The 25,753-nt window shown below is 44.6% G+C and overlaps 1 protein-coding gene across 4 annotated transcripts in view; it reads right to left on the bottom strand.

Moving 5' to 3' along the window:
• The window catches only part of GSAP (gamma-secretase activating protein), a 114,262-nt gene extending 99,716 nt beyond the window's left edge, over positions 1-14,546 (bottom strand). Inside the window, exons 1-2 of one of the 4 annotated variants that reach the window (XM_033958261.1) lie at positions 14,128-14,546; positions 7,082-7,158 (exon numbers count right to left, since the gene is read on the bottom strand). In XM_033958261.1, the coding sequence (XP_033814152.1) occupies positions 7,082-7,158; positions 14,128-14,215 (165 nt within the window). In that variant the 5' untranslated portion in view covers positions 14,216-14,546. Of the gene's footprint in view, positions 1-7,081; positions 7,159-13,589; positions 13,645-14,127 lie in introns of those variants that run through there. The other 3 variants (XM_033958259.1, XM_033958258.1, XM_033958260.1) reach the window with 3 other exon arrangements.
• Between the last annotated feature and the right edge of the window lie 11,207 nt (positions 14,547-25,753).

Genomic DNA, 25,753 nt, shown 5'->3' with positions numbered 1-25,753 from the left:
CTCGGCAATACACTTGTGTCAAAAAGGAACTCTGGAGTGGTTCAAACGTGAAGAAGCACCCAAGAAAGGAAAAACCTCCAAAAGGAAGCAGAAGCCACAGGAGAAGACGTCCGTAGCACCTGGATAAGAGAAGAAACAACCTGTTCTGCCTAACCCTTACATGTCAGCCAAGGTTATTCAAAAAACCAGGTCGTAATACTATAGTAGTACAAACATCCATGTTGATCGGACCCTAGGCGAGCAAAGCCGGAGATACCAGGAAACTTCTTAGTCCGGCTATCGAAAGACTCATCAAATCCGCACAGCAAGGATAGATGGCGCCGCCAATCCAGAGATTCTACAAATACTGTGCCCGGAAAGCGAGCTCGAGATGGCAAATCCAAGCCATCATCAGCCCGTGGAAACACCGAAAAAGAGAAGGCAGAAGCAAGAAAGGAGCCATGCAGCTACCCCCTCTAACTCCCCCTTCCTGGACCCGCCGAAGAAGCCAGGAAGCTTAGAATTGAGAGACGAGGCCATGAGGTCTAGGTCAAGGAGATCTCATGTCCATAAAAAGAGCTAGAACGCCCGAGCCACAAATCTCAATATCCAGGATGCAGAAGATTCCACTATTACCAACATGCACACTTTCCAGTGCGTACCCAGTGCTGTACACTGTAACATACAAGAAATGGGCCATGCTCAGATTCCGCGGAGCGAAAGTCTTCCCAAACTCTTATCCTGAGCCATAAAAGGATCTGCTGCAGAAGATGAAGATGAGAGTCCATCCATTGAAGCAGAACAACTTCACCTGCCAACTGAGTACAACCCTACAGCCCAGGCTGTAGATAAAAAACCCCCATCCTAATACCGACCAAAGGGACCGTTAGCGGTATTCAGGAAGAATGATCTGGAGCTTCAGAAAGGTAGCCTGACCCTGCTCAAGAGTAGAAGAATGAACAACCACTGAGTCGCCTCTGAAACCCAGACTCCTGGAGCTGAGGATGGAAGCCACCGAGCCCCCCAACCCAGCCCGGGATGGTCGGTGGTCATGAGCAAGTCCAGCAAAGACTGAGGCAGGCCTTGAAAAGAGAAAACGCGCTGAGCCACCAAATCATACAGAGCAAAGCAGGAGGAGCATACCAAATAATTGGAGTCCTGAGATACCGGGAAATCCCAGAACCAAAGCACTACCGCAGTGTGCTCACGCGAAAGCGAGCCCAAGTTACCAGTGGAGCCAGCACCCAGGAACCCAGAACCTGCACCGAACTTAAGTGCATGGTCGTGGGGCCTTAAGAAGGAGGCAAACCTGAGACAGCAACCCATCACCCCAGGCTCTGGCAAGAAACACTACGCTCTCCCACATGAACCACCAAATCTCCCTGAAATATCAATAAGTAGGGAATGAGAAAGGAAATCATCCTTGGGAGTCCGTCAAACGGACCTGGCTGGAAGAAGTCCAACGCAAGCAGGTATCTAATAAAGAAAACCCTCCTAATCGATAACCTCCTGGAAAGCCATGGATAGGCGAAGAGCATCCATCAAAACCGATAGTGCTGCTCAAAAAGATGCAAGCGAAGCAAGAGCGGAGTCCGCGACCATAGTGAAAAGGAAAACCTGCTCACAGTGTGTCCTCGGAAAAGACAATGCAGAGAAACTACTGCAACAGAATGAGATCCAGCCCCAGACAGATTAAATCTCCCGTCCCAGGCCCCATGATGTAAATGGAATAACTTCCTTTAGTTCTGGAAGAACCAAAAAACACATAAGGAAGCTCAAGACAAGGGACTCCAAGAAGGAAAGGGAAACCGGAGGAAAATGCAAAGCATCCGTAAAAGCTGTCAGCAGCCTGAAAAAATCGTCAAGGCCCCCGACCTGAAATCATAGAATACCCCCTCTCACGAGAAATCCTCCAGAGCAGGGAGAGGAAACCAAGACCCCTCTCAGAATGAAGAGCAGAAGGTCGGGGAATGGCTGGACTAGAACCGTAAGATCTGGAAGAAGAAAGGGACCCTTCTATGAAAATTCCAGGTGCGCGATCCCCGAAGGAGTAGATCGGCACTCTGAAAAGAGTACCATATCCATGCAATGATAGCGGAAAAAAACATACAGCCAAGTAAATGAAGATACACGAGATGTGATCAAAATACTGCAGTTACCGCTCCAGGCAGGTAAGAAACCAACCTCCAGATATCTTACGCCCCTCTCAAAAACCAACCTGCGGCAAAAAGAGAGAGACAGCATAGAGACCTGGCCCGGGAGCAAAACGGCGAAAGGGGACCCTATTCGAACCGAGCCACTAAGGAATAGTCTCAGTGAAAGAATCGACACCCCCTTGTCCACCAAATGACGGCCCCGGGCCACAAGTAGCTGCACAGCATTTGCTGGCTGCAAGGTGGGCCATCCAATATGATGAAGTAGCAGACGGCAGTCCCAGACCATATCTGAACAGAGTCCGAAACCTGGAGGATCCGCCACCCAAAAAGAAAGGTAGACAGCCCTTTCACAGGAATAGGAGAAGCGCCATCCGGCTGCAACGCAGAACATGCGAAGGAAACAACCATGAAAGATTTAGCGAAAGTGTCACCAACCACCTGCAATGACAAGCAGAGATCCAGAGAACAAAAAACCTCCCAGAAGGCAAAGCCCCGAGAGAAACAAGGAGAATCCCACACAAAGCACGGGCAAACTCCAAACCTAATGGTACTCAGCCGCGATGCGCTGTGGGCCGAACCAGAGTAAAGGGCATATAAACAGGGCAGGCAAACACTAAGAGAAAGTGGCCACACCACACTCTGCTGTATCTAACAAGCCGGGTGCCGAACAAAAGCACGCACCAGAAACCCCTGGCAAAATGTACATATACACTGGTTCCCTGGTGTTATTTTTATTTTTTTTTTTGTTATACAGAACAAAAAAGAACATCGAGCCCATCTATGTCCGACAACCCAGGCACTTCGGTCCCACCGAAAATGAACGCCTTGGCAAACACTGCGGCTCAGGCGACCGTGAACGATCCCGGCCCGCCAAAAATAACTGCCACGTGCAGCGCTGTGGCACCGCCGACAGCTAAGGAGAACGGCCCACCGAAAGGAAACAGCCTTATGAAGCGCTGCGGCTCAGCCAACAGCGAAACAGCTCGGTCCTAAGGAAATGGACAACACTGCGGCTTGCCAACAGCGTAGGAGCTAGGTCCCCAGGAAATGCACAACGCTGCGGCTTTGCCGACAGCGTAGGAGCTCGGTCCTGATGAAATGCACAGCCAGAGACCACGCTGCGGCACTGCCGACAGCACAAAGAGCTCAGTTCCGCTTAAAGTACATCCCCAGAAACCTGATTCTGCTGAAGCAGAAGAGCTGAAGTGTACCCCGCCCGCGCGCGGGAAAATGTCAGCCATGCCACGGCTTGCAAGATACAAAACCGGAGGCCTCCAAAAAACATACTTGCAAACTTGAAATACTCAATGTACATAACACCAAACTGTGCACACTTAGCACAACTGAAATTCTGCATGTCAGTGCTGCCCAAACAAAACCGCAGCGGGGATAACACAAACTACAGCCGTGGTACTCACGCGACTCAGAACCCGCCTTATACGCCGGAACAGACAAGACAAGCACAAGCAGTGGGATAGTGCTGGGTGAAGCCAGTAAATGTTGGTTGTCCAAGACAAACCTGGCAGAATGCAGTATCCAGGTCTCTTTTTTTTTTTTTTTTTTTTAATAAAGGGAAAGAAGAAAAAAATGGAGACCCAGGCAGACCCTCTATCAATGGAGGGAGGGTGAGGCAGGGACAAGGGGGGGGGCCAAGTGTAACCTCTAAAGCCGGCACCGTGCAGCCAGACACCCCTGTCTCACTGAAGAGAAAATCTCAACAGGAAAAATAGCACTGCCAGCTCACTGAAGAGAAAATCTCAACAGGAGAAACAGAATGGCAGTCTCACTGAAGAGAAAACTCAACAGGAGAAAATAAAGTTCCAGCCACAGCCAGAATTCAGGAGCTAGTTGAATAGCGACCTTTTCCTGCTGGGAGATAGAGATTACTGAATCAACAGGAGGAGTGCCAGTCAATAGGACCACCTGTTAATCATTTTCTCTATCTCCGCCTGCTGGTAGATGTGAGCTATCCCATTGGTCTCTGGATTCATCTGCTGCTGTTGCTAGGGAAGCTGATATGCACGGACGGGGAGAGGGACCTTGGGGTGATAGTGTCCGAAGATCTAAAGGCGAAAAAACAGTGTGACAAGGCAGTGGCTGCTGCCAGAAGGATGCTGGGCTGTATAAAGAGAGGCGTAGTCAGTAGAAGGAAGAAGGTGTTGATGCCCCTGTACAGGTCATTGGTGAGACCCCACTTGGAGTATTGTGTTCAGTTTTGGAGACCGTATCTGGCGAAAGACGTAAGAAGACTTGAGGCGGTCCAGAGGAGGGCGACGAAAATGATAGGAGGCTTGCGCCAGAAGACATATGAGGAGAGAGTGGAAGCCCTGAATATGTATACCCTAGAGGAAAGGAGAGACAGGGGAGATATGATTCAGACGTTCAAATACTTGAAGGGTATTAACGTAGAACAAAATATTTTCCAGAGAAAGGAAAATGGTAAAACCAGAGGACATAATTTGAGGTTGAGGGGTGGTAGATTCAGGGGCAATGTTAGGAAATTCTACTTTACGGAGAGGGTAGTGGATGCCTGGAATGTGCTCCCGAGAGAGGTGGTGGAGAGTAAAACTGTGACTGAGTTCAAAGAAGCGTGGGATGAACACAGAAGATTTAGAATCAGAAAATAATATTAAATATTGAACTAGGCCAGTTACTGGGCAGACTTGCACGGTCTGTGTCTGTATATGGCCGTTTGGTGGAGGATGGGCTGGGGAGGGCTTCAATGGCTGGGAGGGTGTAGATGGGCTGGAGTAAGTCTTAACAGAGATTTTGGCAGTTGGAACCCAAGCACAGTACAGGGTAAAGCTTTGGATTCTTGCCCAGAAATAGCTAAGAAGAAAAAATTTTTTTTAAAAAATTTAAATTGAATCAGGTTGGGCAGACTGGATGGACCATTTGGGTCTTTATCTGCCGTCATCTACTATGTTACTATGTCTACAATGAATGTGATAAGTTTCAATTTGCAGATTTTGAATTTAATAGGACTACCATGAAACAGTTTCAAAAATATACATGTAAAGAGCATTGAAATTCAAATGAGAGATATATAATACATTATCAGCATAATACTTATGAACCACCTAATAAGCACACATCAGAACAGTCAAATAACATCAATATGACACTAGTGTTGCTCTACTATACAGCTTATCATACAGCTGAGGGGCCAAGTGCAGATATTAGATGGGGACAACATGGGTGGTCCAGAGTCCGCTGGGGTAAACGGATGGGAGGCTGAAGTTGTTTCTACCAGTCGGTATTCTGAAGAGGCTACACTGCCATTCATGTGCCCTCCTGTCATCTAAAAGCTTGATGGCTCCTTTTAGAATTACTACCAAGTTGGAGCTTCGCAAACAAGGTTATGACCCGGTCGTGAGCTCCATAGGATACCACTATACTGCACTGGGGATGGGGTTTTATAGGTTGGGGGAACACGAAAAGCAAGAGCATGTCCAATTCAAAATGACAGTATAGTGTTATAGGAAGAGAACGCCTCAATTGGCAGTCTCTGATAAAGTAAATGAAAGGAACACTATTACAACTTGTCTCAACCCTGTGGCAGGCACACTGTATCTTAACCCCTCTGATAATTTTTATATCCAATGTCCGATAGACGACCCGGTACTTAAGGGCATGGCGAGCTTTTCTAAAAATAGCTTCTTCTCCTGGGTATTAAAGCTTTACTCTGCAATGACTAATCCCAGAGGCTCCTACTTTTGGTGCAATGGAGGGCGCTTCTTAGGCAACATCTACAGATGGAATGGCGGAGAATACCCAATTTAGACACTCCTGGAGGCAGAAGGTTCCAGTCTACCTGGGAGCCTTTATGGAACTCGTTGACACCGACTGCCCGAAGCAGATTATTAAACTTGTAATTTTACCGTATATTCTGCTAGTCCTCTCAAAGAAAGCAAGATCACTCTTGGCCTTTTGGAGAGGGAGAAAATATAAACTGGATTGCCTTGTGGTATTTACTGTACTTTCGCATTGCACACCTGTATCCGTTTGTTTTATAGTATTTCAATAAAATATGTTAAAAAAAAAACAAACAAACATATGAAAGGAGAGATGGGACAGTGGTGAAGAGCGCAAGGCTCCATAGCCTAACAAAACAACTTTGGCACAGTTAAAGTCGGTGCTGCTAATTCAATGGACAGTGGTGCATTCCACTGGACCTGCGCAAAAGAGCTGTACCTACCACTCAGCTCTTGTGCGCAGGCACCAGGCACAGTCCTCCCCCCCTTTTACCATCAATAAAACAGCGTGCGTATAATTTGCATGCAGTTGGCGATGAGCATTGCCCAGTAAATTAAAATCGCTCTGTAACCCGGTGTTTTCCGGGCATTACCGGGACTTCTGTGCATCTGCCTCAAAATCAGAACTGAATGCTGGAAACTCGTATCAAGGAGCCTTCCAGAAGCAAATATTTAGAAATTCCCCTTTCCCTCCAACACAATGAGGCTGCTCTGCTCATCTCAATCCTGGGCCAGAAGACATACACCAGGGCTCCTTCTAGAACACTATAATCTCAGGCCCTGAATCTGGCCACAAGATGTCACCCTTAGGAAATGACCTCAACTTCCCCTCCTCCCATTGAGGTCGAATATTTCCTCTATAGCCATTCTCAGCCCCTGCAAATCCAAGAAGTAAAAGACTTATCCCCTCTTCTACAAAGCTGCACTAGCGGCTGCAGCACGGCAATAACCCCAAAGCCCTTTAAATCTCTATGGGCTTTGGAGCTGTTGCCGTGCGGCTTTGTAGAAGAGAGGGGTTAATGTTAACAGTGAACTGGGGACCTTGTGGATGCCACTGACAGCATTTGCAACCTAAGCCACCATAATGGCCCTTACCTTCATATTTTTCCTGAACCTCTATGAAAATGATATTCAAAAATCACAGGTAAATAAATCAGTACAAATATTAAGAAAAAAAAAAAAAAAAATTACCTTCCATGTGAAAATAATTTTCCCATTTTGTTCAACTTTTACTATGCGAAGAGTTTCTGAAATCTTCTCAGAAACATCTGAAACAACAGATTAAAACACAGAAGTAAATGAATGAAGACATTTTCCAATATAGCCATATAGGACTGAATTCTATAAATGATGCGTATAAAAAAAAAATTCTGTGCTGAAAAAAAATATCATTCAGCACTATAAACAGCATTCAAAGTTCAACACCATTTACAGACTAGTGCTTGGCACCAGGAAATGCATTTAACTTTAGGTGCAATCAGTCATTTACACCAACTGGAATGTGGGGCAAATCCTCATTAGTGCTGCCCGACTCAGAGAAAAATATTTCATTTCGATTCGATTCGATTCAAATTAGCATCAATAATTGCTTAAGATCCCAATTATCAGTGCTAATTAGATCATTATTCAATTAAATTATGCACACAAATTGGGACCATACCCAAATCTGCACACATAATTTTTAGCGCTTTTTATAGAATTAGGGGGATAATTTGCATTCAAACACTCTGCCCGTCAAGACATTGTGAGTTTAAGAGATTTTCTGATCTGAGGAACAAGGGGTTACCTTCGAAAGCTAATCATAAACCACATTAAGTTAGTCCAATATAAAAAGGTTTTCTTTTCCTTTATGGCTAGTTTTTTGGGAGGGGGGGTTGGGAGGGGTTTCCACATATTACCTTCAAGAGTGGACTAACATGGCCACCACACCATTTCACTTGAGCTCAAGAGAAAAAAAACTTAATAGGTTATTAGCATCGCAATATACGATATCCTGCCCTGGAGAAAAGATAGAGTTCAGCACCACACTACCAAGTTAAAACACCAAGCTCTGGGGTATTGTGACCATGTGACTGAGCCGAGCAGTATTACCGTCACAGATCCACACTCCCCAGGCACTCTGTTAACATAACACAAACAGGATTAAACAGTTATTCCAACACACTCTTAAAACATGCGACCTAAGGCCTTCCCCCTGGTGTGCGTTCTTCATGGACTCTCATTGGCCCTCTGGATCTTCATCTGGGTCCTCCCTGACCCTCTGGTCATCAGGCAGCTCCCAGTGCCATTATAGATCTCTCTGCCAGTCACCACTGTCCCAGCTGGTATCCCCTGCCAGTCACGTGCCTGAACTTCGGCCAATAGTCTCCAGGTCTATCAAGTTGCTTCACCTGGGGGTCCTCTCTAATGGCTCCCAGTGCTATTACCAGTCTCTTCGCCGGTTGCCACTGATCCTGCCAGACCTTCTGACGATTGCCCACCAGGACCTCCATTCAACTCATCCACAGCTCTTCCATCTGCTTGTGGGGCCACCGTCAGTCCCCTACTCCCTGGCCTCTTGAGTTCTTCACTAGTCCCACCACTGATTGTAAAGCCTGAGACCCGCTTGGACTCCAGCTCTACCAGGCCCTCCAGCTACTTTGTCATCCAGACCCCTCTCTGCTGGCATATAGATCCCCACGGACCCTCCCACTACCGGGCTGCCTTCCTATAGGGTCAGCTCTCTCTGCTGCACCAGTCCCCCTTGTCAGGATTTATCAGCCTGGCCACTCTACTCTGCTGCACCAGGCTCCCTATCTGTGCCAGTCAGCAGTGGACATCAGGGTTTATGAGAAGTTAGGCAGAGAATTGCCCAACTCTCAAAGGAGCTTCTTGCTTTCTGAGCCTCTGTGCTGGAAGCTGTTCTTTTCAGTACCACAATCCACTTCAAGTGAGTGGACAGCTCCCAGCAGCACTAGCAGCTCTTATGCAAATTAGCTCTTCAATCAGGCTCAATGAGCTCCACTGCTCAGGCTCCCTCTGCTGACCAATGACAGGTACGCCACCCCATCATCAGTAATATTGGAGAGACACTAAGGAAAAAGTCTCATTAGCAGATGATACTTGTATGTTTAGATTAACATGGAACTCCTTTGGATATGCAAAGAACGTTGCAACCGTGCCCATTCCTCGCTGCACTTGTACTCAACTACCATAACTGTGAAAGACCAAGCGCGCAGCCTAGGAATACTCCTTGACTGCAACCTGTCGCTTTCCAACCATGTCTCTCAGATTCCTCATTTTACTATCTGTGACAACTCAGAAAAATAAGGAACTATTATTATTTTTTTTTTTAAAGAGTCTGACTTCACCCAACTACTCTATGCCTTAGTACTCTCCCACATGGATTACTGCAATATGCTATTCAACGGTCTCACGGCAAAGACCGTACATTTCCAGCGTGTTCAAAATGCGGCGATCAGACTTCTAAAAAAACCTCCATACCCGCAACCCTGTCTCCCAGGCTCTAGCGTCGGCTCACTGGCTACCCCTAGCCAAACACTGCGTCTTCAAGGGCCTGATGCTAGCGTTCAAATCCCTGCATGACATGGCACAGGGCTATATGATGACCAAGCTTCCTCCATACATGACGTTGTCCAAAGAATCTCCAGAGACAGCATGTCTGCAATCAAGAGCAGCCTTTCTGGTGGACAAAGTTACATGACCTCATTGGGATCAGATCAGTAGTCTCTGTGATGTTTTCAGTTTTGACCTCCAAGGAATGGCTAGGTGAGCACCCCTTTTTCACAGTAAACTCCTCTTTGAGGAAGATCTCAAGAAGCCAGGTTATTTGTCCTCCCTGAACCATGCTTTTGCATTTGAGATTCTGTAAAACGGAACAGGTATTCTGCTTCAAGAGCCACTTTGCATTGGGAAGAATAAAATTACAAGAGCCTATTCAAAAATGATTTGCATATCAAATATGTGACCATATGCTGGCCAAAAGTAGCTCAGATATCCAAATCAGATAACCTTAATCTGCTTTCTTAGCACAATGGTCAAGTATAGGCCTGAAAAAGTAGACGAGTTAAAAGCACATTATGTCAGGAATTATGAAAAAATATACAGTATACCTCATCAGTGGAAGGCAGCTGTAACATCCAACTTTGCCATTCAAATTGCTACAGTGTTGCCATGTTCTCCCGAGTACTGAAATGCAGGTTGTTACATTCATTTCCTCATTGTGCAAACACATGTCATTGTTTGCTCTTCTTGAAAAGAACAAATTAGATGTAAAACCAGGGCTAGTTTGTCAACAGTAATGACACCACAACCTGGAGGTGTGTGCAAATAAATAGGGACCCTTTTTTCTAAAGCTCAGTGCACGCTAAAAGGGCCCAATCATTTTATTTCATGGGATCCTGGCAACTTATTATTTTGCTTTACAACATGCAAAATCACAAAGATCACACCCAGAGAATCATTTCACACAGACACATGCAATCATCTCACACAGCAACTTTCCTTAATGTCTCTCTCTTTCTTTCTTCCTCTTCCCAAAAATTCTATTCTTTTAAACTATGCATTAAAAATCATAGTGGGCCGGATTATATAAATCATGCTCAAAAATGGGTGTTGGAAAAGACTACAAACAAGAGAAAAATTCAACAGGAAACTGCAGCAAATCCAAGCGAAAACCAAAAACAACTGCAGACTATGTACAAGATGCAGGCACTGTTTATTTCAAACTCTAATGGTAAATTAGCCATTTAGTCTTCCAACCAATTTTACTTTTTCTCTCTAAATTTATTGAAGTAATTTTTAACTTCCCTTTCCTTATGTATCTCCCTTATATGTCTCTTTAACTTTCAAATAATTTGTAGTTCTTATCCCTCTCTTCCCTTATGTTCTTAGTTTTGTTAAGTTTATCAATAGTCTTGTTAGACCTGGTTTTTTTGTTACTCATTGTATTGTTCCCCATATTTTGTAATTTTATTATTATGTACATCGCTTAGAATTATGATTATGCGATTAATCAAATCTTTATTAAACTTGAAACTTGTATATATAACCTTATTACCAACCGAGGGACCCTCGGTTGGTAAAAAGGTTATATATACCATTAGAGTTTGAAATAAACAGTGCCTGTATCTTGTACATAGTCTGCAGTTGTTTTTGGTTTTTGTTGGAAAAGACTGGCATTGTGATAATCTAGACAGGATGTGCGCCCCCTCTTGAAAGACATGCAACGGGAGTTACGAGCCCTGCCTTATAAAATAGTACACAGTCAGATAAAAACATAACAGCCATACTGGGTCAGACCAACAGTCCATCTATCTCAGTTTTCTGTTTCAAACAGTGGCCAATCCAGATCACAGAACCTGGCAGAAACCCAAAGAATAGCAACATGCCATTATCTCAGAGTATGCAAGATTCTGGAACCCCAAAAAGTAGCAATATTTCATGCTACCGATCCTGCTTCAGATAGACCCGGGTTCTATGGACGGAACTTAGGCACAGTTTGGATGTCCTTAATGCAATCTGCTAAATAGCTCTCTGGGTTTCTATTTTTCCTTTATTAAGCTCAAAATACATTTAATAAGACAGACTAGAGAGGCACAATAAAAGATATCCAGATATTTTGAACGTTATCAATAATACATAAGAAACAAATCTTTTATAGAGGAAATAATGCTTTAGAGTAGAGTAAGATGTTCATACATAAGATAGTAGATGATAGTAGGTGATAGTAGAGAATGACACGGTGACAAAATTCATCACCGTCCCCGTCCCCGCGGATAACTGCGGGAAATAATCCCATGTCATTTTCTAGTATCTATTTCAACCTCAGTCCTTCTACACCAGCATTCTTCAAAGCAAAGCTTGCGGGTCAGTGGTTGTGGCCATTCATACTCCGATTCTTCCCTCTCTCCTTAAAGAATGACATGAAGATGGTTTCCCGCAGTTATCCGTGGGGACGGGAACGGTGATGAATTTTGTCACCGTGTCATTCTCTAGTGATAAGCACAAAACAGAGTAGAGGTAGAACATGAGTAACTAGAGTGAAACCAATGTGTTGTGATGGGGGAGGGAGAAGGGTATCAGAAGCAACATCTGGAAATATATATGTATTCACAGAGACAGGTAAATGCCGGAAGGGGCCTTCCACAGGAGATGGTGGAAACACCGCGATTAGGCTTCAAGAAACATAAATTATGTAAACTGTTTAGTTTTAAACGATTTGGAAATTTTTTTAAAAATAAAAATAATATGTGCACAGTTAAAAAGTAAGGGAAAAACAGCTAGGCCAGTAACGAAACCGAGAAACTAGGTCACAGTGTACCTTAAGATGTTTATCCAACATCATATTCTGTGTTTAATGTACAAATAGTGTAGATGGTCAGAAAAAAAAAAGAAAAGAAACTGAATGACTCATGCTAAAAAACACAAAAAAGTAGAACTGGGTGACTACTGGATGATAAAGAAAGATGCCTGGGATCCTACACAAATTAACTTCAATCTTTCTAGCATGACCATTTTGCATAAGTAAATTCCAAAGTACAGAAGAATGTCCATTCATCCTCAAATAAACAGCAAAATAATTTGGAGGATAATGTGTTTTCATTCTACTTCTACCAGCCAGAGAGCACTGGAAAAGAAATTGCCCACTACAGCTAACTATAGTTTGCAGAAGAACTTCACGAAGTGGCCCCGTTTTCCTAGTCATTTTCACTCCCTGTATCCTCAGAAATATTTAATTTACTGCATACTTTTGTTAATCTAATATAATAAAACGCTAAGCGCGCATGCACACTCTTACCACCGGGTTGCCTGATCTGTAGTTCCGTGGTCGGCAGAGTGCGCATGCGCGCTTAAAACGACCCCCCACGCTCGCGGCAGCAGAATCCAAATAGTGGCCTGGGAAGAGAAGCGCTGACCAAAAAGACTCCTTTGCCGGATCCCCACTCACTCCGTAAGGTTTTTCATGGTCTGACCCTCCCATCCCTTCCCAACATCTGATCAGCTCACTTAGTCCTTTGCCGCCCCCCTTCCCTTCCCGCAGTCCCGACTACAAGCCTGCCAACTCCAGCAGCGTCTTCAGCACTCTACACACGCTGCTTCAGGGCCTTCTACTGCCCTGATTTGCTCTGCCGCGTCTCTGATGATGTCATCAGGGACGTGCCAGAGTAAATCAGGGCAGTAGAAGGCCCCGAAGCAGCATGTGTAGAGTGCTGCAGACGCTGCTGGAATCGGCAGGTTTGTTGGGACTGCGGGAAGGGAAGGGGGGCGGTAAGGGACTAATGGAGCCGGCCAAACCGCAGGAAGGGAAGGGGGGGGTAGGGAAAATGCTGCTGCTGTGGCTGCTGCACAGGGAAGTGGGGGGGGGACGAAATGCTGCTGCTGCTGCACAGGGAAGTAGGGTGGGGGAAATGCTGCTGCACAGGGAAATGGAGGGGGAAGGGAATGCTGCTAGGCTGCTGCACAGGGAAGTGGGGGGGGGGAGAGAAATGCTGCTGTATAGGAGGCAGGGAGAGAGACATAGATAGAAAGAAAGAAAGACAGACAGCGGGAGGAAGGGAGACAGAAAGAAAAGAAGAAAGACACAGGGGCAGGGAGAGACACAGAAAGACAGACATATATTCTAGCACCCGTTAATGTAACGGGCTAAAATACTAGTAAAATATATATTTCCCTATCATCGAGGTGGTAACCCACACACCTGCGATGCTGTTTTTTTTAAAGCTGGTTATTACACCCATGGGTTATTTTTTTTATTTATCCAGTCAATATAAAGTACTTCAAGTGGCCTCGCCTTCAAGTGATTTTAAGCGTCACCGGAAGAAAAAAAAACACCCCCACAACAACACCAGGAAGAATGTCTGCAGAGGTTTGAAATCCGAGCAATAGTCACACAAGCTCGAGTTTAATTAGCAAATATCTGCCAGCGCCTCAGATCCCCGCCCGAGATGCCAAGCACTCGTTAAAGAAGGGGAAAAGGACTCGGACTGGCATAACCGCAGCAAATAAGCTCTTTGGCAGGGACCTTCGAAAACGCCGAGCTCACGCCCTTCACAGCCAGAGCCGCGACAGACAAAAGCGCCTCTGTGGTTAACAGTACGACCGCCGCCTTCCCGCTCCTTTTTAGCTCAATAACGCGGAGTTTCAAGTTCACGGAAAGTTTCTAAGACGGGGGAACTTCAAAGTTCGCCTAACTTTGTCCGCTCGCTTCAGGGGCACTTTCCTACTCTCGTCCTCACCGTTTCCTTCGGCCAAGCGGCCTCCGTCCAGAAGCAGGGACAGCACATCCCTGCGGAGATCAAAGGCGACGCCGAACTCCAGCAACATCCCGGCCCCGGGACTGAAGCGCTCGCGCCCGTAAAAGTGAAAGCAAAAGAGCTCAGCAGCAGCTGGAGGCAAGGGGGAGGCGCTCGAGGCCCGGGCGCGTGGGGGGCTGGCGACGTCACTCTGCTGCAGGTGTGTGTGTTCTGTAAGAGAAGCTCTAGGGCAGCGGGGGGCGGAGCCAGTTCATTCCCTTGCTTATGGTTGTAGTCATGGGCGTCGGAGCGGGAGGGGCACAGGGCCATAGCCCTCCCCACCCTCCCAAAAAAAAGTGTGTCCACACGGTGCTCTCTTCAATGGGTCAGCGGCAGCCGGCAGCAATTCTACAACAGTACGACTACTACATTATATATCTGGGAGCTTATAAGAAGACACTTAACAAGTTTCAAGTTTAATAATTGTTTTGATTAATTGCTTAATCATATTTCAAAGCGATGAACAAATAAAAATTACAATTTATGGGAAACAATACATAACAGAACAATACATAATGACATTCGAAATTAAAAAATTACCATAACAAACTTATATACACAAGGAAGGGGGGGGAGATGAAATACAAAATCAATATAGAAAAGTAGAACAAAAAGGGAAAAATACAAAATGAGCAACAGAAAGACAATATAATATAGTACAATAAAATAATCTGAGCTGCGGAGAGTTTCGTTAATTATCAAAAGCATCTTTAAAGAGAAATGTTTTTAAATTACTTTTGAATTTCTCAAGATTCTGCTCTAGATTAATTCAGAACACTGAGGTCCGACTCATCTTTGGTTTAAAAAAATGGGAACATATCACCCCATACCTCCAGATACTCCACTGGTTGCCAGTGGAATCCAGAATACTCTTCAAGTTTACCTGCATCAGATACAAAGTGGTCTTTGGGATGCTACCAACTTACCTCGCCTCTCAATTCATCCTCAACTGCTCTAATAAGAGCTCTGGCAGAATAAATCTCTTTAATTACCCATCCCTGAAATCTTTACAAGAAGTTCCTTGACAGAATGTTATCATTCCAGGCAGCCAAACTGAACACATGGCTCGTACAACCCATACTCAAGGCCACTTCATACACTGACTTCAGAAAATCACTGAAGACCCATCTCTTTAACACATTCTAATCCCAATTCTTGTCCAATCCCCCCTCAGCCAACCTTCCCATTCTCCAATTTCTCTTGATTTTAGATTAACTCATGCTCTTCCCATTTGTAATTGTATTCCACCCAAATTGTTTTCCCCCGCACCCCAATCTCTGACTAGAGACATTCTTTTGATTCAAACCAACTTGGTTCTCTTCCATTTGTAATTTGTATCCCTGAAAGTACTTTTCTCTTCCCATTACATCTCTTACCCTCATTGTATGTATCTTGTTGTAAACATTTCATACTCTCATTGCATGTATCTTGTTGTAAACCGCTTTGAACTTATGGTATAGCGGTATATAAGAAATAAAATTATTATTATTAATCATTTATCTAATCTTCCATTTCTGAGTCGCACATACCTATACAGGCTCAAGCGACAGATCAAAGAGGAAGGGAAAGTTGTAGGGGAAGGGGGCATGGAGAAGCAAGAGGGGGGACATAGACGTAGGGGGTGTTATAGAAAAACTAAGACAGTTAATTGTCAAAGAGGTGAGTCTTAAGTTTTTTTTTCTGAATGTGGTGTAGTTTGTCTCTTTCCCAGGGGTCTTTAAAATCCCTCCTTGAGGGCCGCAATCCAGTCAGGTTTTCAGGATTTCCCCAATGAATATGCATTGAAAGCAGTGCATGCACATAGATCTCATGCATATTCATTGGGGAAATCCTGAAAACCCAACTGGATTGCGGCCCTCAAGGAGGGACTTTGAAGACCCCTGCTCTTTCCTGATAGCTTCAGGTAGGTCATTCCAGGTTTTTACACCCAGATAAGTTAGCAAAGAGTGGAAAATTTGCTTGTAGTGAATGTATTTTGGATTATGTTAAGGATTCTTTTTGAAGTTGACCAAACAGTAGAGAATAATTGGATGAGAGGGGCTACTGAGTTTCCGTATAGAATCTGGTGTAGGATACATGACGATTTGAAAATTATTCGGGATGATATTGGGAGACAATGTAGTTGCCTGATGAAGGTTGTGACTGAATCAAATTTCTTTAATTTGTAGATTAGTCTAACGGCTCTTTTCTGGATGAGTTGCAGTTTGTGGATAAGAGTAGTGTTGATGCCAAGGTAGGCGGAGTTGCAATAGTCTAGTTGAGGCAGGACCATCATCTGGACGATCATAGCAAAGTGGTGTGGGTGGAAGTATGATCTTGTGAGTCGCAGTTGACGCATAGTGTAGATGGTCTTTTTCCGAAGGCTAGATATTTGTGGTTCCATTGAGAGTGTTGTTTAAGATGCAGCCTAGTACCCTGGTGGATTTTTCCATTATGAGAGTGATGCCTGATGAAAGAGTGAGGTTAGATATGACATTCTGTTGTGCGGTGTGGAAACCAATGGCTTTGGTCTTAGTGACGTTCAGTTTCAGCTTGTTGTTCATTGCCCAGGTTTGAATTTTATCTATATTGTTTGAGATTTTTTTTTATAGCGCTGAAAGGCATACGCAGCGCTGTACATTTTAACATTTATAGATGGCCCCTGCTTGGAAGAGCTTACAATCTAACTTGGACAGACAGACATGACATATAAGTTTGGGGATGCAGAACCAAAGGGGAAAGGCAGAGGGGAAGCTTCCAGGTTAGCGCCAGGCAGAGAATCACTGCCGCCGCGGACCCATTGAAGAGCAAGAGGAGAGATGCTGGACATGGGGTGAAAAAGGGTGCTGGGGAGGAAGGGAGCGACACCAGTGGCTTGTGCACATGAGGACAGAGCTTTCAGGGATGGGGCAGGGACAGGGATAGAACTCACAGGAAGGGGACAAGGATGGAGACAGATCCCAAGGGGATGGAGACAAATTTGTCCACGTGTCATTCTCTAGTTTGTGCACAAGATAACTGTAAATAGGATATTACCATTCAACACAGATGTAGAGATGCATGCAGAAGGTTTGGTGGGATTTTTTAATGCAAGGTCTGAGAAGAGGAATAAAATGTTAGCTTGTCCTTGTGTGGTCAGCATTAGTAAAGATTTCATGCCTGATTTTCCTCTTTACTGCAAACATACAGGACCTGCAACTTTTTTTCTGATATTATTCAAGGGGATGGGTCTAAAAAAGGACCAAGGAAAAGTATGCTGGAACCAGTGGAGTAGTAAGGGGGGTGCGGTCTGCCCTGGGCGTGGTCTTCCTCGGGGCACCAGCACCCTACCTCCTTTCTGCCCCCTTCTCCCCTTGCCGTGTGCCTGCGCTCCTTCCCCGTACCTTTTTAACTTTGGCGTGAGCAGCGAACAACTTGCTGCTTTCGCCGGCTGCGGAGCTCTCTCTGACATCACTTCCAGGAGGAAGTGATATCGGAGAGATCTCTGAAGCTGACGCGGGCAGCAAGTTCTTTTTCTGCTTGCGCTGAAGTTAAAAAGGTACGAGGAAGAGGTGTGCGCAGCAAGGGGGCGGGGCCAAGGACAGGAGAGGGGCGCCACTGCCCCGGGCGCTGGTCACGCTCACTACACCACTGGCAGGAATAGAGAGTCAGTGGCCCAGCGAGGGAGGTTGGCACCTGGCATTTCTGCACCATGCGTCTCCTACTCTTCTCTGCTGTGCCCCTTGCCCCCCTACCTTTTCAAATGTTCACCAGTGCAACCAGCATCTTCCACCTTTTGCTCGCACTGGCCTCGGCTCCCTTCTGACATCACGTCCTTCTCCCGCAACCCCAAAGTAGCATCAGAAGGGAGTCGAGACTGGTGCAAGCAGCAGGTGGAAGATGCTGCTCACACCAGTGAACAGTTCAAGAGGTACGCGAAGGGGCAGAGAAGAGGAGAGATGCCGCCGCCCCCGCGAAGGTGGAACCCAGGATGGCCTGCTCTCCCATCCCCCTTAATATGCCACTGCAGATATATATATATATATATATATATATATAGGTGTTACTAGCACAAACCCTCGTGCATGATGCACTCGTACCCAATGTGCTCTCCCATGTCAGTACACATTCTTTGCACACAGCCTGTTTGCATAGTATGTGCTTGCTGCATTGGGTGCAGTTTCCTTGTGTGATAGGGTTAGGGAACCCTGCACTGAGATTTAGCACACATCTCTAGCACACAGTTATCACAGAATAGGATGCAACCCACTCAAAAAAATAAAAAAAATCCAATGCATATCTTTGGCCACTAGGGGGCACTGTACATGCAGTAATGTATGAAGGCATTGGAGGGCTTTGTTTCAGTACTACCCCAAGACTGGTTTCTCTCTCCAAGAAACAGGAGCTTGAACTGTGCAGCACACTAAAGCAGTGGTCTCAAACCCACGGCCCGCCAGGTACTATTTTGAGGCCCTCGGTATGTTTATCATAATTACAAAAGTAAAATAAAAGAGTTTCTTGATCATCATATGTCTCTTTAGCTATAAATTACAATATTATTTTTATGACTTAGCCAAAAGGAAAGATTTATAAACTATAAAGAGTTTTACCTCATGCAAAATTGTCATTTCTTTAATAAGAAATTAACTATTTTTTTCTGAGGCCCTCCAAGTACCGACAAATCCAAAATGTGGCCCTGCAAAGGCCACTGCACTAAAGTGTGTCTTCCACTGCCACTGTGAAATATTCAGATATCTTCTATAAGGTAAAGTTAGTTCTGAAAATGTGCCTGTGACTTTCTGCTTTACTCCATCATTAAGTCTATACACATTCTGGTGATTTCTAGCAGGTTTGAAGAAATAAGTATAGCAGAAATACAATGTACTTGAAAACAGCATATGTGATACCTGACAACAGAAAAATATAGTGGGCAATTTGGTACGTTACACTGAGATCGCTAACAACTTGAACAGCTAAGAGCATTAAATAGAAACATAGAAACATAGAAAAAGCGGCAGAAAAGGGCCATAGCCCACCAAGTCTGCCCATTCCAAGTATCCCCCCCCCTGAATTTACTCCCTTAAAGATCCCACGTGAGTATCCCATTTTTTCTTAAAATCCGTTACGCTGTCTGAGACTTGAGAATAGTGGCCGGGCTGCGTGGGGAGAAGTTCACATTTCACCTGCCCAAATGTGTGAATTAAATATAGCTCCAGAATTATTAATGGAAAATGTCAAATATCCAAAAATGGCCGCTAAAGGTGAATCAATAACGGATATGACAAAATGTATTGCTAATGCTTGCGATTCTATGTCTACCGCTAAGCTAACTGGGGAAAGACCTCAAACGCCCAAGTGTTTGGAAATGCTAAAAGCAAAAATACTTAAATGGGGCTTTGAACATCATCATTGGTCATGGAACCCCAGTGTATTTTTTTCTTTATTATTGTGAATTACACCTACAATGATGTGCATTTAATACCTATATTTATATCATCATTATTGGCAGTTTCCAGGATGTTCTTTTTTTCCATACTTTTCATTTTTTAATTTTTAAGTATAATCTGTAACATATTTCATTTAAAAATCAACTGGGTAACGTAAATAGCAGTTAGCTTGTTGCCGACGGAACCTTGGCCTGTCTGTTTCACTGTTAAACGCCTTCAGGGGTAGTGCTGTATTCCACTATGCAGACTCGAAAATGTTTTGTCGATCAATTACAAGTGCATTGGCTGTTGTGTTCTCGAGCCAACTGCTTATTGCTCCTGGAAACTGCCAGTAAATCAACCATATATCTCTTCCCCTACTATTTAGGCCCCTCCTTCCCCTGTCCCCTCCTTCCCCTCTCTCTCATGCTCACTGCACAGGTTTGTGCAACACACAAATGGAAGATTAGATTAGATATAAATATAGGTACTTGTGACTTAGATTGGGCTAGCTAGAAGCTAGATGGACCATTAGTCTGACCCAGTAAGGCTATTCTTAAGTTCATATGTTCTCCTTTCATCAGTGTGAGCTTCTGATCCTCTCAATCTCTGGATGTCCGTGGAACTGAAGGGACTTTCACTCCTTAGAGCAGGGGTCTCAAAGTCCCTCCCCGAGGGCCGCAATCCAGTCAGGTTTTCAGGATTTCCCCAATGAATATGCATGAGATCTATGTGCATGCACTGCTTTCAATGCATATTCATTGGGGAAATCCTGAAAACCCAACTAGATTGCGGCCCTCAAGGAGGGATTTTGAGATCCCTGCCTTAGAGCCTGAAAGCCCCTCCCTTGAGCCTCAGTATGCTCCTAGGACAGAGGTAGGAAATTCTGGTCCTCGAGAGCTAGAGCCAGGTCAGGTTTTCAGGATATCCACAATGAATATGTATGAGATGGATTTGCATGCACTGCCTCCTTGAGATGCAAATCTATCTCATGCATATTTATTGTGGATATCCTGAAAACCTGACCTGGTTCCGGCTCTTAAGGACCAGAATTGCCTACCCCTGTCCCAGGACAAAACAGAGGGGAAAATTTTAAGCTGAACTAATCTCAAGACTTTTATAAAAAGACTGAGGACGCAGTATAGAAATGTAAAATGTTACTCCAGCAACTGTGTGTGGATCAGGCCAAGACACCTGAATGATAAGGACAGGAAAACAAAAACCAAGGATGAGATTGGTGGTTGCAACCCAAGAGAGTGGGTTATCGATGAGGTAGCTCACAATAAGTATAAAAAATGTAACAATAGGGATCTGTAGGTAAAAAAAAAATTAAATAAAAGCTGGAAGTGTTGACTCATATTGTATCAGCCTGAGAAGAGCTGATGGTGGAAAACTGCTATACAGAAAGGCACAAAGTAGTACCGGTATGTCTTATTCATTGGAAACTTTGTAAACATTACAGCATCAGTGTACTGGAAATGTATTGGGATCATGACCCTAAGAGAACTGTGGAAATCGAAGAGCTTATGATCCAGAGATGTCAAGTCTCACTCCTTAGGAGTAGGCCACACTCGCACTCTTTGAGCCCTATTTCTCACTCAGCAGAGTGTCGGTACTTGATCACTGCTTTCATGAGAGGGAAGCCTTAGAGAAGTAAACCCAATGGTCCAACCAGTACAAAAAAATTTGAGCATATCTTCCTGCCTACTGCTTCCCGTTACGCTGGCCCTTTTTCCTTTACTACAAGTATGTCTGCTCTGAAACCAATATACCGTATTTTCACACACGTTATACACGATTTTTACAAACTGTGCATAACCTTGTGCGTTATACGCGTGAGCGCGTTTTACAACTTTTTTTTTACATATTTCCCCCCGACATCCGATTCACCCCCCCGCAGGACCGCTCGGCACCCCCACCCCAAAGGACCGCTCGCACGCACACGCACTAGCACCCTCACCTCGAAGGACCGCTCGCACGCACTCCCACCCGCACCCCCACCCCGAAGGACCGCTCGCACCCCCACAGCCTCCCGACCCCCCCCATCATGTAGAAGCTCCTACCGTTGTCCTGCTGCTTCCTCTTGGCGGTCCCGGCCCTTCTGTGAGCCCTGCGTCTGCGCTGCTTCCTCTTCCGGCGGTCCCGCCCTTTCTCTGATGTCGGAGTAGGAGCTTCTACATGATGGGGGGGGTCGGGAGGCTGTGGGGGTGCGAGCGGTCCTTCGGGGTGGGGGTGCTGGTGAGGATGCGAGTGTGTGCGATCAATCCTTTGGGGTGGGGGTGCGAGCGGTCCTGCGGGGGGGGGGTGAATCGGACATCGGGGGGGCATCAGGCTTTCAGGGTGGAGACAAGACTTCAAGGGGGAGAGGAGAATCGGGGCGGGCGAAAGGAGAGTCGGGGTGGCCAGAGGAGAGTCGGGGCGGGCGAAAGGAGAGTCAGGCGGCGACGGGAGAGTTGGGGCGGCATGCGCGGTATACGGGTGTGCGCGGTATATAAAAATTTATTTACATAAATTACAGTTTCCCGCGCGCTATACCCGTGTGCGCGTTTTACACGGGTGCACGGTATATGAGTGAAAATACGGTACATAGTTTTAACTACTGGATAGAAAGCAATTTTCAGCTCAAAAGGTTTACCCAAAGTGATTCCAACTTTGTCTGCATCCTTTCCGAGACTCCAAAGAAAAGCCAGTATCATATACTGTATTCAATTTATTTATGTTCAGTCAATTTTCTATACTGTTCTCCTAGGGGAACTCAGAATGGTTTATGTGGATTTATTCAGGTACTCAAGTATTTTTCCCATTTCTGTCCCGGTGGGCTCACAATCTATCTAATATACCTGGGGCAATTGGGGATCAGGTGACTCGCCCAGGGTCACAAGGAGCAGTGTGGGCTTGAACCGCCAACCTTAGGGTGCTGAGGCTGTGGCTCTAAACCAGTGGTCTCAAACTTGCGGCCCATCAGGTACTATTTTGAAGCCCTCGGTCTGTTTTTAACATAATCACAAAAGTAAAATAAAACAGTTTCTTGATCCTATGCCTCTTTAGCTATAAATTACGATATTATTATTAAGACTTAGCCAAAAGGAAAGATTTATAAACTTTAAAGAGTTTTACTGCATGCAAAATTGTCATTTCTTTAATAAGACATTAACTCTTTTTTTTCTGAGGCCCTCTAAGTACCTTCAAAACCAAAATGTGGCCCTGCAAAGGGTTTGAGTTGGAGACCACTGGCCTATAGGAAGAGGAGATGCAAATGTTAAGAGCCTTAGCCAATAGGGAGAGGAGTAGATAGTGGATGCTGTGGATGGGCCATTTGGCCTTTATCTGCCATCATGTTACTATGTTTCCATAAATATCCAAAAAATCAAGAAAAGGATGCCCAAAATAAATCACAAAAAATTGCACCCTCCAAAATACAGGACAAAAAAGTCACCTTTCTTTACAAAAAGGGAGAAAAGACCTCAGTGTCTAATAGGGGCTCTTTAAGCTTCCCATATAGACAGGCTAGTTTTAAACAGAATTTAATCCTAGCAGACACATCCTTGGTCAGAAAAACTCCCAATTAGTAAGTGAACCTCTATTCTAATTTTCTAATAGTTTTATATATTTTCTTATAGTTTTATATATTTTTTTTAAACTTTTCTTCAAACAACAATTGTCAAAAATAGAAGTCACTTATCTGAGCACTTCGATATTCAGGTGTAGTCCTGGAGTAAAGCAAGCAGGAAAAACTGCTCTATGGAAAAAAGCTATCAGTCAAAACATTCTTCCAAAATATCCAAAATAACCATAAAGTTCTATGACATCACAATGCAGGTGTAAAGAGCCTTAGCCTATAGGAGTGGTCTCAAACTCGCGGCCCGCCAGGTACTATTTTGAGGCCCTCAGTATGTTTATCATAATCACAAAAGTAAAATAAAACAGTTTCTTGATCCTATGCCTCTTTAGCTATAAATTACAATATTATTATTAAGGGTTACCCAAAAGGAAAGATTTATAAACTATAAAGAGTTTTACCTCATGCAAAATTGTCATTTCTTTAATAAGACATTAACTATTTTTTTCTGAGGCCCTCCAAGTACCTTCAAATCCAAACTGTGGCCCTGCAAAGGGTTTGAGTTGCTCTAAACCCTGCACCACACTCTCAGACAGATAGCACGGCAAACATTGTTTGAAATCGCTGGCAAAACATAGTTAACAAAGAATGGTAAAACATGGTATAGTAAAACAGCATGGCGAGCATAGTACAGTGGTGCCTCGCATAACGAACGCCTCGCACAGCGAACGCTGCGCACAACGAACTTCATGTCTTGCTTCCTACAACGAACTTCGTTTCACACAACGAAGTCGCCCGAGCTGCATCCTTCCGCGCAGGCACTGCGCTTAACTGCCCTCTCTCCGCCTGGCTCCCTGTGCAGTGGCGGACCGTCGGCTCGCAGGGGCCCGGCGCCTACTGCTGATGCGTTGGGGGGGGCGGAGCTACTCTCGCCGCTTCCCTGATGCTAGAAAAAAAAAAAAAAATGAACAGTTAAGTCCCAGTTTTTGCCGCTGAGACTCTGCCCTCTCTCACTGTAAAATTATTGTTTATACAGTATATCATGGCTTCTAAAAAAAGCAGGAAGGTGATTTCTGTTGAAATTAAACGGGAAATAATTAGAAGGAGTGAATGTGGGGTAAAACAGTGTGAAACGACTTTGGACAGGTTTTTCATGAAACCATCGGCCAAAAAGCAGAAAATGGATGAAGATGTGCAAGATTCGGTAGACTCTACTTAGTCTGTCTTTAAATTTAAAAAATGTGTGTTGTTTTAAAAAACAATTATGTTTTTAGATGTATCTAAATAAAAATAATAACAAAAAATTTATCTTTTTTTATGTCATCTTAGCATATTTTATGCTACAGAACGAATTATTTTTTTTAACATGTATTGTTATGGGAAAACACGTTTCACATAACGAACTTTTCGCATAACAAACTTGCTCCTGGAACCAATTAAGTTCGTTGTGTGAGGCACCACTGTATTACAAAGCATAGTAAGGCAAGCGTGCATGACGCAACATTGCATGGAAGACATGGAACGGCAAGCATTGTGTGGCCAACATGGCAGACATAGTATAGTAGGTCAAGGATGGTGAACAGTATGATTTAATGCTGCCTTGATTCATTTGCAAAGCAATGCTACACTTGCATCATTCTGGATTTATAGCCTGGATGCACCCTTAAAAATCTCCCTCTTTGGCCTTCAGTCTCACTCTTTAGCATGATAAAGATGACTCTCTGAGATGGTTCACTCTTGGCATCCTGGGATATCCCTATCTTGACCAATTAAAAGCTGGATGCAAAGAAGCCAGAGATAGTGGTAAAAGAGGAAAACATCAGAACATTATTGATTAAAGAGGTGCCAGGTCCCAAGCAATTACCCTGTGATTTATATACCAGATCCAAGTACTAGAGAATGACATGGGAGCAGATTTTTCCCCGTCCCCGCAGGAACTCAATTTCCCCGTCCCCGTGAGTTTTGTCACTGTACCTGTCCTTACCCTATTCCTGAAAGCTCTGCCTTAACTGCACAAGCCTCGAACACTTATGATTTAAACTGTTTGAGGCTTTTGCAGATGAGGACAGAGCTTAGGCACTGGTGGAATGAGGCATTATGACATCACAATCTGAGCTCTAGAATGTTGCTACTTACGATTTTAAAGTGTTTGAGTCTTGTGCAGATGACGACAGAGCTTAGGCACTGGTGGAATGAGGCATTATGACATCACAATCTGAGCTCTAGAATGTTGCTACTTACGATTTTAAAGTGTTTGAGCCTTGTGCAGATGACGACAGAGCTTAGGCATTGGTGGAATGGGGCATTATGACATCACAATCTGAGCTCTAAAATGTTGCTACTTATGATTTTAAAGTGTTTGAGGCTTGTGCAGATGAGGACAGAGCTGGCAGGAACGGGATGGGGAAATCAGTCCCCTTGTCATTCTCTTCCAAGTACCAGAAATGCAGTGTGAGACCAAGAAAATGTGGCAGAAAGATACAGAAACATTTCTCATTGTTTTGGGTGCTACAGCCTTGATAAAAGGAGTTTTTAAGCACACCTGCACCTGGATAAGTTGCCTAAACATGTTATATCTTGCAAACTCTCAGAAGGAAGCTCTCTTTGGCATACAGTGGGTCCTATA

The sequence above is a fragment of the Geotrypetes seraphini genome, chromosome 9, assembly GCF_902459505.1.
Source record: "Geotrypetes seraphini chromosome 9, aGeoSer1.1, whole genome shotgun sequence".
Lineage (NCBI taxonomy): Eukaryota > Metazoa > Chordata > Amphibia > Gymnophiona > Dermophiidae > Geotrypetes > Geotrypetes seraphini.
Note: the sequence above shows the minus strand (reverse complement) of the source record. Positions and strands in the feature narration are given on the sequence as shown.